Source organism: Haemaphysalis longicornis, unplaced genomic scaffold (assembly GCF_048455015.1).
Source record: "Haemaphysalis longicornis isolate Haplotype H1 unplaced genomic scaffold, Haemaphysalis longicornis Haplotype H1 scaffold_435, whole genome shotgun sequence".
Classification (NCBI taxonomy): domain Eukaryota; kingdom Metazoa; phylum Arthropoda; class Arachnida; order Ixodida; family Ixodidae; genus Haemaphysalis; species Haemaphysalis longicornis.
The window spans coordinates 37,637-52,060 of NW_027526374.1; the positions used below are offsets into that span (position 1 = coordinate 37,637).

At 46.0% G+C, this 14,424-nt stretch overlaps 1 protein-coding gene across 3 annotated transcripts in view; it reads right to left on the reverse strand.

Moving 5' to 3' along the window:
• Nucleotides 1-13,676, reverse strand: part of LOC144137677 (uncharacterized) — a 28,229-nt gene extending 14,553 nt beyond the window's left edge. The window contains exons 1-7 of one of the 3 annotated variants that reach the window (XM_077669617.1): nucleotides 13,244-13,676; nucleotides 12,428-12,502; nucleotides 8,626-8,789; nucleotides 6,434-6,492; nucleotides 4,052-4,408; nucleotides 2,246-2,512; nucleotides 728-930 (exon numbers count right to left, since the gene is read on the reverse strand). In XM_077669617.1, the coding sequence (XP_077525743.1) occupies nucleotides 728-930; nucleotides 2,246-2,512; nucleotides 4,052-4,408; nucleotides 6,434-6,492; nucleotides 8,626-8,789; nucleotides 12,428-12,502; nucleotides 13,244-13,339 (1,221 nt within the window). In that variant the 5' untranslated portion in view covers nucleotides 13,340-13,676. The remainder of the gene's footprint in view (nucleotides 1-727; nucleotides 931-2,245; nucleotides 2,513-4,051; nucleotides 4,409-6,433; nucleotides 6,493-8,625; nucleotides 8,790-12,427; nucleotides 12,503-13,243) is intronic. The other 2 variants (XM_077669616.1, XM_077669615.1) reach the window with 2 other exon arrangements.
• Nucleotides 13,677-14,424: the final 748 nt, after the last annotated feature.

Consider the following 14,424-nt stretch of genomic DNA (forward strand, 5'->3'; position numbering starts at 1 on the left):
TGACTTTATGGGTGGGAGCCTTCTCTGAATACAGTCAACATTAATGAAGAGCCGGTCAGATGTCATCGTCATAATTGACACATACTATGACCGGGTTGAGCAGGAAAAGGCAGTTTAAGTATTTGCAGGGTTTTATCAAGCACTTCACAGAGCTAAAGCCATAGCCATACCAAAAAGAAAAACGAAGACCAATGCCATTCAGCTCAAAGAAAGCCTTTCGCCACCTAATCATTGCCTTTCGACAAAATGCGTAGCTCACATAGTAATGGTCCGCACGGTGCTGTCTCCCCCGCCGTTGTGGTCTTCGTCACTCGCTCTGTCGAACCACTGTCATCACTAACGGACGGAGGCGTGCAATTCTCTTCCTCACTGAAATCATCGTTTTCGCTAAGTGCACCACCGTAGAACGCACGCGATAAGAAAGCGGCAATGCCTCTCAGCAAACAGCGCGCATGTGAGAACGCTCTGGAATCCAGAAAGCCCATGCTCAACATTGCGCTTCACCCTAGCGCAAAAAGAAGTAAACTTTAACAAAGTTCACCTATCGCTCATGAGATGGCGCATCATGTATACATACAAAGAATGTGGGCGCATCGCAGTGAGAAAAACTGCGAACTTTCAACACCCTAGTCAAGTGGAACCCAACAATGGACTGCTACTCCAGCCTTGTTACGCCTTCGGGCAGGGCCCGCCAACGGACCACAAAGGGTCAAGGCGCACCCCTCACCTTCTTTTTGCGGTTGGAGCGCTCCCAGTCGCTGGCGGAGTCGCTGTCCTCCGACGGGGCGTAGCGCACCGTCGCCTTCTTGGTCCGCCGGTTCTCCTCCTCCCAGTCGCTGCCCGAGTCGTCCGTCTGTTTCCGCCGCTTCTTGGGCTTCCACTCGTCCGAGCTGTTGTCCCACTCGTCGTCGTCGCTCGCCACAAAGTCGTCTGCGCATTTCAATCGCAATCATCCCCATCATCGTCAATCAGCCCTCGTGTTGAAGCGGTACAGTACAAACCGACGAAAGACTCACCTACTCATTTTGCTGCAATACATGATCAGCCTGCTCGAGTCCACTGTAGGACAAAGTCCTCCCTCTCTCCATGTTCCCTCCACTGTTCCTGTTTTGCGATGGCTCAGTCTGTTCGTCTCCTAATTTTCCGATTTCATCCCTCCATCAAGTTTACGGTCGTTCTGTTTAAGTCCTGTCTCTCGGTATCCTTATCAGTTCGTCAGTTTATCAGGTTGTCAGTTTATCAGTTTATCCGGTTGTCAGTTCTCCGCATCACATGTTCAGTGCTAAAGTCCATTTCTCCCTGTTAATTTGAGCTTACTGAAGTGGCAATGGCCCCGGAAACGGCCGTCAAACAAATAAAGTGAGCCTACAATTGAACAGGCTGTGATCCCAGAAATATCAACAGAGAAACAGAACGAGATAAATCATAACAAATGGTTGTAGCAAACAGGTTTTCATGGCTACTGTGAACCAGCCGCAACCCCAGCTGACTCCCTTGGATTTTCGAGATGGTTTCATATGAAACACGTAAATTAGAATCAGCTCTCGCCAGTCGCACCCACTACCCCAAATAGCTCTCACAACTGCCGTAATTCCTCGTAAGCGCCTACTTTATACACTGAAGCTGTTTTGCACTGCGTCTTGACCAAAACTGCGTATCTATCGGGTCGCACAACAAAGAATCGCACACGTTCGCTCGAGACATACTGTAAAATGCTCTGTAGCTCTAGTACAGGTATATTGAAAACATTTTAATGTAGGTATCTAGTAAAACTACCAATATTGGTATCTCGAAAAAATTCATACTGTAATTGGGCACTAAGACGACTATCATTACCCCGAGTTTCATGTGCTTGTCTTAATTAGTTGGTTCCCAGCAAACTTGTAAACATTACAGTATTCCCATATGCATCAATAAATGGCCATACGAAGGGAGTACATTTACAGAAAAGTGCTGTAACTCTTGTTTTGTCAAATGAGAATTAATATAGAATTATTTCTAAGGAAGCTACATGTATGCGTGCTTGCTCGATATGGTAAGCCACCCTGTATAACTGATTATAGTTATTTACCAATGAAGATTCATTGGTCTTCCCCTTCACAGAAGTAGAAGGGTTCGCATACTTAGGTATCAACCACGACCACCCTAAATTTCCAACTTTCTTGATGCTCGCACTTCACTAAAGTGGGGAAAGCAGCTTATAACCGGGAGAATGCGGTACACAGTTTAGGAATCCGCGACTCACCAAGGGAGATCTTCTGCAGGAGGCCCCGGTTCTGCCGCGACGACCGGCTTGCCTTCCTGTCTCGAGCCGTCGAGGGACGCCGCACCTCTTCTTCCTTCTTCTTCTTCTTCTTGGGCGTGTACTCCTCCTCCTCAGACTCTTCCTCCTCCTCTTCCTCTTCCGCAGACTCCTCCTCAGGCGCGTCCTCGCCCTCGCTCTCGGACGCCTTGGCCTGCCTGCTGTTCCGGCCCTTGGCCTCCGACTCCTTGCCCTTCCCACGGCTGCCTGCTTTGGAAGAAACATACTCTCTCAGACTCACTCTGCACTGATGGCTCAACGGGCCATAAAGACAAAATACAAGTTTCGTTCATTAAAAGGACTACTTTGTACAATAACAAGGGTGCCAATCTCTTCACAAACTTCACATAAATAACGAAGGCATTAAGCGGGTACAGGAGTCTGATCAAAAATGCTTATAATTACAGTCGCGATGATGAAAATTGGGTGTAGTCTTTCTGTAGTCTTTCATTATGACTGTAGATATAAAATTTGTTTTTGCATAAAACAACTAAATTCAAGTGTATTTGTATTTTTATATTAGGTTTTGTGACAGCTTTTTCAAAAGAACTGCAGGAGTGATGCAGCTGAACGAGGTACCAGTGAACTGTGCACAAATCAAGGAGTGCAATACGACTAACGGTATCATTCTATCTGGTTTGTAGCAGAAGTTACGACCGTTTAAAGTTTGGGCTTGGAAGGTGGGAACCAGAAAACCGTTTTTTTCTGGTTGTCACCTTTCAAGCCCAAACTGCAAACGGTCGCAATTTCGTGTTAAGGTGCGATAAGTGATGTCCTTTCATTTGGGATAGAGAAAATATACTCGACAAAAATCGCATGTCTGTCCCTTTAACGAAAACGTGAAGCAGTGGCGAATCCCCAGCCACTGTCGACGAGGTATCAATGACATCAAAAGATCGTAACAGAAATTTTAACGCTTTTGAATATGTCTTGTGTTGTTTAGGTTGAAAAACGCCTTTCATCTGTGGAATAGAGCTGGACGGGTGACCACAAGCTAGCTCTTTCAAACACATAAAGAGAGCATAGGAAAAGGGAAATAGAGAGGGGGAGGAAGAGAGAGTGAGGGAGAAAAGAAGGGGATGTTGGGAGAGGAGAAAGGGGACAGAAGGGGGTAGAGAGGGTGCTTGAGAGGTGGAGTGAGAGATAGAGATAGACAGAGAGAAAGACAGAGAGGGGAGAGACAGCAGCCCTTTCTGCCCTCCATCATCATCATCACCAGCCCGTCTACGCCCACCGCAGGGCAAAGGCCTCTCAAATAGATCTCCAATTAGCCCTCTCCCTCGCTTACTGCGACCAATATATCCACGCAAACTTCTTGATCTGATCAACCTACGTAACATTCTGCCGCCCCCTGCAACGCTTGCCTTCTCCAGGGATCCACTCTGTTACCCTTAATGACCAACGATTATCTCGCCTTCGGATCACATGCCCCGCCCACGTCCATTTCTTCTTAATTTCTACTGATATGTCCTTAACCCGCGTTTGCTCCCTGACCCACTCCGCTATCTTCCTGTCGCTTAATTTTACCCCAATCGTCTTCCCTTCCACTGCTCGCTGAGTCGTCCTCAATTCAAGTCGAACCCTCTTAGTGTGCCTCCAAGTTTCTGCCCCCTCGGTGAGCACTGGCAAGATGCAGCTGTCATACACTTTCTTCTTCAGTGACAATGGTAGGCTGCCATTCATTATCCGAGAATGCCTGCCCAATGCACTCCACCCCTTCAAAGTGCCCTTCAAAGTGCACAAACTCACCAGCACCAGATTGCTGCTTGCCCTTCAGTGGACCACCCGAGGCGGCCTTAGCCTTGCCGTCGGCCGACGTCTTGGCTGCGCTGTCCAGGAGCCAGCGCGGTAGTGTTCTCCCACCTTTCGCAGATGCCTCCTTGGTGGCGCCATCGCTCGCCTTCGCGGAGCCTCCCCCGCCGCCCTTCCTCACAGGTGGTGCCGCCTTGGAGACTGCCTCAGGACTGGCCTCCTTGGAGCTGCCACGGTCCCCGTTCTCCGTCTTGGCGGCCGCCTCCGACCTGGCAGTGTGCTCCTCCTCCTCCTCTGCGCTGCCATTCTTCTTGGCCTCTTCCGAGGGGATCACCGCAGTGGCCGGCTTTTCTGCTGCAAGATCCGCGCAGCAACAACAAGCGGTGTTCAGAACAACGAGAAATTTATGGTTACAGTAGCCGATTGATTTTCCGAACCTGAAGGAAAACGAAAAATAGTTCAAATAAAAGAGAAGTAAAAAAAAAATTACTCCTATGGGCCAACTGACGATTCATCAGGAAAGACCGAAATATCCAGCCAGTCCGGAAATAAAAACGGTCGGCCACTCTAATCCCTCTCCTTGAACAAACTGGGAGGAAAACGAAAAGCAACGACAGCTGTCAGGACGATTCATGCACATGCCAGTGTGCACACAAGGGTCCTAAACCTGCTCCTTAATGGCACACCACTGATGACTCCACTTCTCAAGAGCTCTAACGGCTCATTACTCTACTCACATATTCATCTGTTCTACTTATCTACTTGTTTATTCGTCTGTCTCACATGAATGCATTGAACCGCCCTGTTTCAACCCCACTCTAGTGACGAGCCGGTTACGTTTTGGTTAGAGAGCACCGAGCCAAAATGATGATGATGATGATTATGACCATGCATCGCGAAGTACACACACACATGGCCAAACTTTTGCCTGGAGCCAGGCATGCATCATATTCTATGATAACAAGTGCAGCTTTCCCTTAAGTGAGCAGCGTGAGCAGCTGTAGCAGTACATGCAAGCCCAACCTAGAAAACGCAGTAACGAATCCAAGCCAATCCACACGGCAAACTTTCAGCAGTGTGTTTAAACATGAAGCTGCCGGCCCGGTTTCTGTATCAAAATGGACTTGTTCTCTTTTGTCGGCAACACAAAGTGTGCAAATTCATCGAATGAACAAACTTCAGCATAGGAGCGGGGGGGGGGGCAAGCAATGAGACCAAGCCCTACTTCAGCTCCTAGCCTCTAAATAATACTTTGCTCATAACTTTGCAGAGTTCTTGTAACCTAAAAGAAGACAACCAGCCCCACAACAAGAATGGAACTGATGCAACTGCCCAACCCCACGCCGCAGGGGCTGAACATTCCTACCAGAACACCTCAGGAGTTGAATAATGGTTCAAGAACGAGAAAGGGAAAAAAAAAAAAAAACCTTTGTTTATGCTGGGAAACTCTATCAGTATTAGACAAACTCCTATCTGCAATGGGGATACGTTGTTTTAACTCAAGCAATCCCACATATCACTATTTAGGTAAGAATGGTCTCCGAGGCTCAAAGCTCAAAGCATGCAGCCTAAAGTTATGAAGCTGAAGCATAAGGCTTAAAAAGAGAGAGTGCCAGATGACTTTTGTAGCTGCGTCACAAACTAGCAAGGTGACATCACACTTGTACGCGGCATCCTCTAAAGTTTGGCATTCACCTTTTTCCTCCAGTACCAATTCTACGACAGTTTAGGTGCAGAGCACATGAAAATGGCTGTTTTCTTCATTGGAATGACGCTAAACTGTAGTCGGAGTAATTTTTTTTTAATTACGACAATGATTTCAATTGAGCCCAGCCCGTGACAAAGTGGCTGTCTACAACCATTAAAACCGCTAAGTGTATCCTTACCAAAGCATTTTTACTGCAGATGCTAACACTATACTCGGTTACAACTCAAGAACGGCACCACCTCATGTAGTGTATCACTCCACCAAAGCGCCGGACTCGTGACGTCAGTGCACGCGCATTTTGAAAGGGGGTCTGCTATGAATGTGTGATATCGTCTGCCTTGTCTCACACAGCTTGTTTGTCGTCACTGGAGTCGTTTATAAGCATATTAAGTCCAAAAAATCACGGGAACGGCTCACGCCACGTTCAAAATATTCCCAGTAACGCCCTACTTGCGCCGCGTGGAGAAACATCTGGCTACGGTGATAAGGCACAGCGGCAACTTCCGGTGCCGTTCTTAAGTTGTCACCGAGTATACCAAAAACAACGAAAAGACAACTATGAAATGCATTGTGTCATGTGTTGTAACACCCCATGACAACACTCTTGCCATCAGGGGATGCTCGCTAGATCGACTGCACGAGAATCAAAAGCAACAATGCGCAGTTCTCACCGATGCTGTCCTTGTTGTCGGCATCAGCTGCTGACCTGGCCGCTTTCAGGTCCTGGGATCTGCAATTTGGACATCGCGTGTACAACAATCGAGTGATTTTAAAGCAACCACACCCTTGACGAAGAAAGTGAAGGGGGAAAAAAAGTACAGGCTACCTTACAGTTCTCAAGGAGAGTGAACCTGTGCAAAGCAGTTTAAAAAGACAGCATGAGAGGACCAGTAAAGAATGAAGACAAGAAAAAGGCATTGGTAATGTAACCCCATCAGAGAAGTTGGTCCCAACACAACTACGAAGTACGCACAAATGATGTCTAAGATTTATGCGATGAGCTTTTAAAGAGGCCACGAAGACTTAATGTAAGTTTGGTTGATTTAAAGACTGCTTCGTCCGAATAACAATGCACCTGATTTCATCGCAAACTGCAAGAAAATAATGGAGATCTCCATTAAAACACATGGCATAGTGCTGTTTCAACAGCCACATTTTTGCTTAAACCTTATGACATCACAGAATCTGGTTTGCACGATTGGCAGGCGCAGACCAAAGCCACAGCCAAAAAACACAACTGGGCAATTGTAGGGGTCCTCTAGTTTTGTTTAGCGGTATTACCTGCACGCTAACATAGAGTTCACACATGGACAACCGTGTTTTACAGTATGCAGGTGCATACTATGTCCCTTCTCTCCGTTTTATGTCACTGTGGCGAGGAGCTTGAAAGTTTCCAATATTTTTTGTGATTTTCAGTTAAAAAAGCATCTTTTGCGGCTGGAATGCAGCTGAGTGAGTTATCAAAGGGTGGTAGTTTCAAGCTGAACAATGTGGTACATTGTCTTCATAGTCCCTTTGATATCAATGATACAAGCTGGCTCCGAACCTGTTAGCATAGTAACGAAGCCACCACGACAGCTAAAGAAATCAGGCTGCACAAGGTTTACTACAATCTCCAACGGCCCCAAATTGGAGACACTTCGCTATTTTGCTTATTCCCACTGGCTGAACTTGGGTGTAGTCACAGAATAAGTTCATTAGTTCAGTCCTAGACCACTAATTGAGGAAATTGAAGAAAAAAAATGCTACAGATGATCAAATTACATAAAATGAGCTGCAAGTCCCCAAAACACAGAAGAAAGGTTCCCAGAGTTGACACACAGACTAGCCCCTTCTCCCTTTTCCATTCCCAGCCATATATCGCATGCTTCCCAGGATAGATCCCTCTCAGGCACAACGAAATGTGACTTTCATGAAACACCCGCCGCGGTGGCTCAGTGGCTAAGGCGTTGCGCTGCTGAGCACGAGGTCATGGGTTCGATTCCCGGCCGCGGCGGCTGCTTTTCTGATGGAGGCGAAAAGCAAAAACGCCCATGTGTGCGAGATTTCGGTGCATGTTAAAGATCCCCAGGTGGTCAAAATCAGTCAAAAGCCCGCCACTACGGCGCGCCTCATCGCCTGCGTAGCGTTGGCGCGTTAAACCCTACAATCAATCGACTTTCGTGAAATATTAGTTAGAAAACTGCACTCCCTCGCCCTTCTACTATCAAGTAACATGAAGTGTGGCGTAACTACACGAACTGTACTTTCAAAAAGAAAACTTGAAATTTAGGGATTTACATACCGAAGCTCACACAGGCTACGAGGCGTGCAGTAGCGAAAGACTACAGATTCAATTACACCTCCTGGAGAGCTTTGACACGCAAATAAAATCAACACACGGGCACTTTTTTTTTGCTTGTTTCTACCCCTTTTTCAGAAAAGTGGCCCTCAATTGGACTTTGTGCACAGTAGCACAGCACCCAAACCACCGCGGTAGGTCGCGGCCAGTCCTTTAAAAGGGGCACGAAGACAAAATACAACTTCTACAGCGGCTACTTCTACTTCTACAACTTCTACAAAATACAACAAAATACAGCGGCTTTGGTTGGCGGTAGCCAATTGCACAAACAAGATAGACAGTCACCCCTGCTCCATGTTTTCCTGATATCTGGTTATTATCAGGACAAAGCCGTCCTTTTAATATAATAAACTTGTATTTTCTCTTCCCAGCACCTTAACGAGACATTGAGGCAAAAAACGTGTACTTTTTTAAAATTTAAAACAACCCAGTTTTTGTACTTTAATTGACTACACTGCTCGGATAGTTGGTGCATTGCAACTTGATTGGTCGATTAACAGAGTGGACATCGCGACGACATACATGGGTGATGAGGTTGACGCATTGACTACTTCCACGATGTACTTGTAGCTGGTCGGCAGCAGCGATATGGAGTCGCCCGAGTGCAGCAGCAGCTGCTTGTCCTTCTTGAGGACTTTGGAGGGGCCCTTGTTTTGCGCCTGGTAGAAGCACGGGTTGACGTGGGTCTGGAAGGTGCGGTGGAAGAGAAGGGACATGACGGCAAGGCAAGAAGAGGCTCCCACTTTTGTTGTACCTCTGCTTCAATGGCCTCAATGAGGGATATTTTGGCGCTGGTCAACAGACCTGCCAGTCTGCTTGTGTGGATTAAAGGAAGGTAAAAAGCACAAAAACAAGACAAACACAAGACAGTAAGGACACCGCACAAGGTTCTCTTCAATGCTGTTCACGTACTGCTCACCTATTATGCATCTTGCACTAATTTTCCCAGGCTCTGTGACTAATAATTACGAACTGTGACTGATAGTCACCTGAAGTAAAGTTTGAAGTGTGTAAGCACCACCCCATGTTTTTTTTTTTGCCAGTCCCAGTGCAATTCTCCCCTCCCCCACAACAAAAACCACACAAGAAGTCTGTAGGTGGCATTTTCCTTAAATGACTGTCTTCATACATATGGCGATGCAGGCTGTGGCAACACTTCCTGTGTATAGGGCATCACATAAACCTAAATTTTTAGCACATCGGGACTAAGCGAAAATAAGTTGGAATAACTGACATGGTCCCAAATTAGAGATTCCCTTTAAGGGCAGCATTTCATTAAAAAGCGAGTGACGCGAATCTATACATCTGTTATCTGTGGCTGCATTGCGCTGTTTGAACAATGCAATAGCTTGTTCATTTAGTCGAAGTCTAGAGCACAACCTGTAACATGCCGCAGAACAAAACACCAAGCACCATTCAGGGCCTCCACCAATGCAGTGACTCAGCACTGCTTAGCAATGCAAAATGCTGATTTTTCACTCACTGATTCAATAGCGACATTCTGGCTGAGTTGGAAACAGTGTTATACACATGCCACACGCAGACAAAAAAGACATTAGGTGCTTAATGCCTTACATTTTAATGCCAATAATTCGTTGCTACATGCAAAAATTTAGTGCCATTCGCTCTAATGTCACTTTTGGTTTAAGGAGTTCCGCACAACTCATTCACCTTCCCGAATGGCTTAAATATGCCTACTCTCGAACGTGATGAGCACCAAATGAAACAAACGAAAATATCAGCACCAGAATGTTGATGCGGAAACGTAGCTGAACTTCGACATAAGACGATTTTTTGTGCACTCTTGGTGGCGAAGTTCTGAAGAAGACGGAGTTCACTAAAACAGCGGCAAAAGGCAGAACACCGTGTTACTCGTCGTGTTAAATTTTTTGGATTTGGCTACCGCTGGCAGGCGATGGCAGCTGCTGAAGACACTTTTAGAAACGGCTCACACCATTTTTTAGAAAACACTATTCCTTATAATGTTTTCTTTCACAAAAAGCATTTTTAACCCTCGTATGACGTTTTTATCTATGTTAAAAACTTCTAAAATGAGTGCATTTCTTTTTTTGGTCATTACCACCATGATGCCTGACATATTTAATGCCTTTGCATTTTCGCGTGTAGCATGACCCGCCCAATTATTGTCATTCAGTATCTTAAGGCCTTAATGTCATTTTGTCACTTAATGTCATTTTTCGTGTGTGTTTGGCACAGGTATAATGTATTGCTTTCTGGACCAACCTAATGGTTAGGGCTGCAAAAATCCCAAACCCTAGTTGTGAATCGCCAAGTGGCCCGGCAAAATGCGATAGCATTGAATGCAGAAATGAATAGAACTAAGTTGGAAACGAAGGAACGTTTGGAACCCTCCGGTATAAACGACCAGCCACTTGACATAGGCGATAGAACGGTAAAAAGTCATCTGACTGCACAAACTTGTTGACAAAGTCTCAGCCCCTGGAGTGCATACTTAAACTTTAACAACTTTTGCAAAAACAGTTGGTGCAGTTCTGGCAATTACACCATTTGCAATGATGTCAGCGTGTAATAGAAGCTTGTCACAGACTTCGACTCCTTACTTTTTCCGTATTTATATGGACAAAGTCCGTAAGTTATGCTCATTCATTTATATTCCCTTGTTCTTAGACTGGAATTAGCTTTTTTGCATAAACGGTACCAATCAATGATAACTCTTTGTCATGGTGTTCTAGCCAATATTGTATAATAAAGTGAATTTATCTTGTTTCTATAACTAGATGTCTGCTTTATTGTATTTATATTATGTGCCTTGCAACCACCCTCCTATATAATGCCCTTGTACCTGAAAGTAACTAATTAAATAAATAAATAAATTACATGATGGATATGTTGGCAGTTCCTAATTTTAACACAAAATTAGATACATCACTTTTAACATAACATTACATGCTAAGCATTTGCAAGCACAACTTTATAAAACTTGCTTCTCAGTATGACCTCACCAAATTAAAGAATACCGTGCATAGGTCATATCATACGTTTTTGCAGTAGACTTACATGCAATTTTAACACTCAAAAGTTGCATTCAAAAGTGTTCCCCATGCGCCTTCTTCCCAACCGATTTGCCGATGACGAAACGCCGGCAATTTCCCACGGTGAAATTTACCAGATTGCTGGCATGTTTAACTTGTAAGCAATACGCAACCGCATTTATCTGCTGCATAGGTAGCTTACATAGGCCCACAAACAAACATGCCGAACAATCGTAATTACCCATTCTGTCCTGTTACTTCATAAGTTGTGACCTCTCTATCTAAAAGCACGCATAAGATAGACTGTACACAGAAAAATGTACTAGTGATAAATTACGCGAGGACACGTCAAATGTCAGGTCTTATCACCTCTCACGCCTGCCAGGTGCGGACACGTGCGCACATTCCGCTCGCGACTGCCCTTTGGGTCATTGGCAAGAGCAAAAAAGAAAAAAAAAAGACGCCTTTCACCATAACCTATCATGATTTACGGACCAACTAATGTGTATTTCTTTTTCCCAATGCTATACAAAGCAAAAACCCACAAAACTACAGGAAGAGAGCAAATGACAAATGTTCAATATGTGCCTCTGTCTCTTTTGTACAAATAACGGTTGCAGGCCACATAACATCCGATATTTTGTTTAACGTAACTATTTTAGTGCTACAAATTGTTTAGAATAGTAAAACTTATATCTACCGCATTTGTTAAAACAGCCCAAATCATTCAGTGCACTAGCTAGTGACAAACTCTTCCCATGAAGTTTGCCTGATATCGCAGTAATTTTCCGGCCACCTTGCTGAAATTTGTACATATTTATTGAATGGAAGAAATATCTGAAATGAACTTTCTGCTTGAAGCACACAAGGTTTTTGTCATACAAATTACACAAATTCTATAGGTGAGACGAAAAATATAGGTGGCTCATTTTGCGGTTTATTCATGACTCATATGTGTGACCAGTGCCCATTTCAACAAGATTGTTATCACTGCATTATGCAAGTGCTAATATGACACTCCTAGTAGTAGTAGTTCAACCAAAACCACTCATACTTTTCAATTTCAACTCATAATCGAAGTTATAGGGGAGAATTTTTTTCAATAAAGCTTGAAACATCCACAAGCACACAAGCTGTTTTCTACCACCACGAGTTCCAAACACCGTTTTCTGAAACGACGTTGGATTCTAAAACTTCAGGAAATTAGTGTGACAACAACAGACAATCTGAATAACAAACAATGAGTCAAGCTTGGCACAGCTCCAAGTTTTAGGTGCCCCCATGTTTGAAGTTGTCCACAAAATGCTTACGGGTGTAAGAAGGACTTCTCCTTCTGATGTGACTTCCAAGACGGCATGATTCCTGGACACCTTTTTGTCGCTGCACTGTACAAATAAAACAAGAACAGAGATAAGCACTCAGCAGGCGATGTTATTTTAAATATGAAAAGAGTGTTTACTTTCACACGCCGGCATGGAGCGATCAATCACGCGTGCTTTTACGATAGTTTCCCGCGATGCCGTACGCGCGAGTGAAAAAAGTTGACGCGGCTTTCATCGCGTACGAGCCGTTATTATTCCCCGTTTCGTTTTATTACCCCATCCCAGAACTTTGGCGGGCGGCTAGCCGGTAACTTGGACCTGCGTGCACGGAATACGTTCTGCTCGAAAAGCGTCCGTATCGGCGGGGGTCAAGAACACAGCCGTAGGAGCCTTGAAATGCCATGCGCGTTCAATGTATCTTATCCCAGCGCTCCGAGGCTTCGGCGATAGCCAAAATTCGCGGGCGGGTCCGGCAAAACTTCTGCATTCTGCGGGCCGTGGCGCCTTATACCGATCGTTCGTTTCAAGCAGCGTTATTTCGGCCCAGCCTGGCCGGTCAGTCACCCGCCACACTGTTGCCGTGAAGGAAGAACGTAAAAAAAAAAAAGTAAAATGAAAATTTTGGGGACGCCGCGTAATGGACTTCGGGCGCTTCACTGGCGATACTCCCGTACGTTTTACGCTGCATGCAATCGAGGAAGTAGCGATATGCCCGTTCGAAGGTTTGGTTGCGATGCAAGAGCGTGCAACCTGCAAGAAAGTTCACCACAAACAGGCGCTTGGAAGAAGCAATCGACGGCTTACTTCGAGTAGGGGTCCCCGGCCGATGACGGTTTTGCCGATTTTGAGTTCGACCGTCTTTTGGCCGCCTTCGACGGGCTTCAGGAAGATCTTCTTCATGGTAGCGTCAGTGTAGGCGCATCGCGTCACGACACAAGGCAACGGTTATTCGAACCGAGAAAACACCGCATTACGAGCAACACGGACACCGACGACGCGAGCAGCGCAATCTACTTTGGCGGTGCACAGCGGCGTACGCCATTTTGTGTTGCTCCGCGCGGCGGCAGTTACTCGAAAATAGTTTCGCCATAAATCACTGTTTCCGCGTTTTCTGAAAAGCGACGAAAAATAAGGCGTGCGTCCTTGAGTCGCTGGGCCGCAGCATTGTCGCAGTTCGTGCAAAGCGCTGGGCCGATAAATGCAGTGTTTTGTGCCCTGGTTGTTTACAGCGCATGCTTTAACACTGGGCGTGTACGTCGGCGTACGCGTTTACTTTGTTTTGCTTGGCACAGATGGCGCCACACGTCCTTTCCATTCAGTAACTCTACGCTTCATCTAGCTGTGCACAATAAGGCGCGAGTATTTGATTTTGCAAAACTCCACTGATATCTGTAACAACTATTTCAGCAAAATGGTAAATATATTCACCGGACCGAGATAGCGAAAAACAAAAGAAATGAGATGCAAGGTTAGACAAGATAGACAACGTCTCTCAAATCACCTATGCATGCACTCACGCCCTTGTTTCACAACGCTAGTACCACGCGGCACGCCAAGAAACACCAAAATTCCAATGCGCCATGTCGTATCCTTGGCGTATAATCTGGCCAGTAGGAACAGTTAGAGGAGCGCAACAATCGGCATGCCTACCCGTCACTCGTGCTGTTGCCTTCGGACTTATTACGCATGAAATTTCAAGTACCCAGGAAAGAGCATCTATCGGTCCTTTATCCGGCTACCACCACCGGGTTACCGGGGGGCATATTCCCAAACCATATCCCGTAGGGGCCCAGGCCGACCACACACCCCCCCAAGCAGCGACGCAGCACCGTGACGTCACTTCCTCTATGTGCGCGACTTCATGCGGCGTGCATTTTTTCTTCCCCTTCTTCCCCCCCCCCCCCCCCCCCCCCCCTCCCTCGTTTCGGCTGCTTTGCGGGCGGCCGATGGTTTCGCTCCGTGCGCGGGGCTGGCCTGCGGCGCTG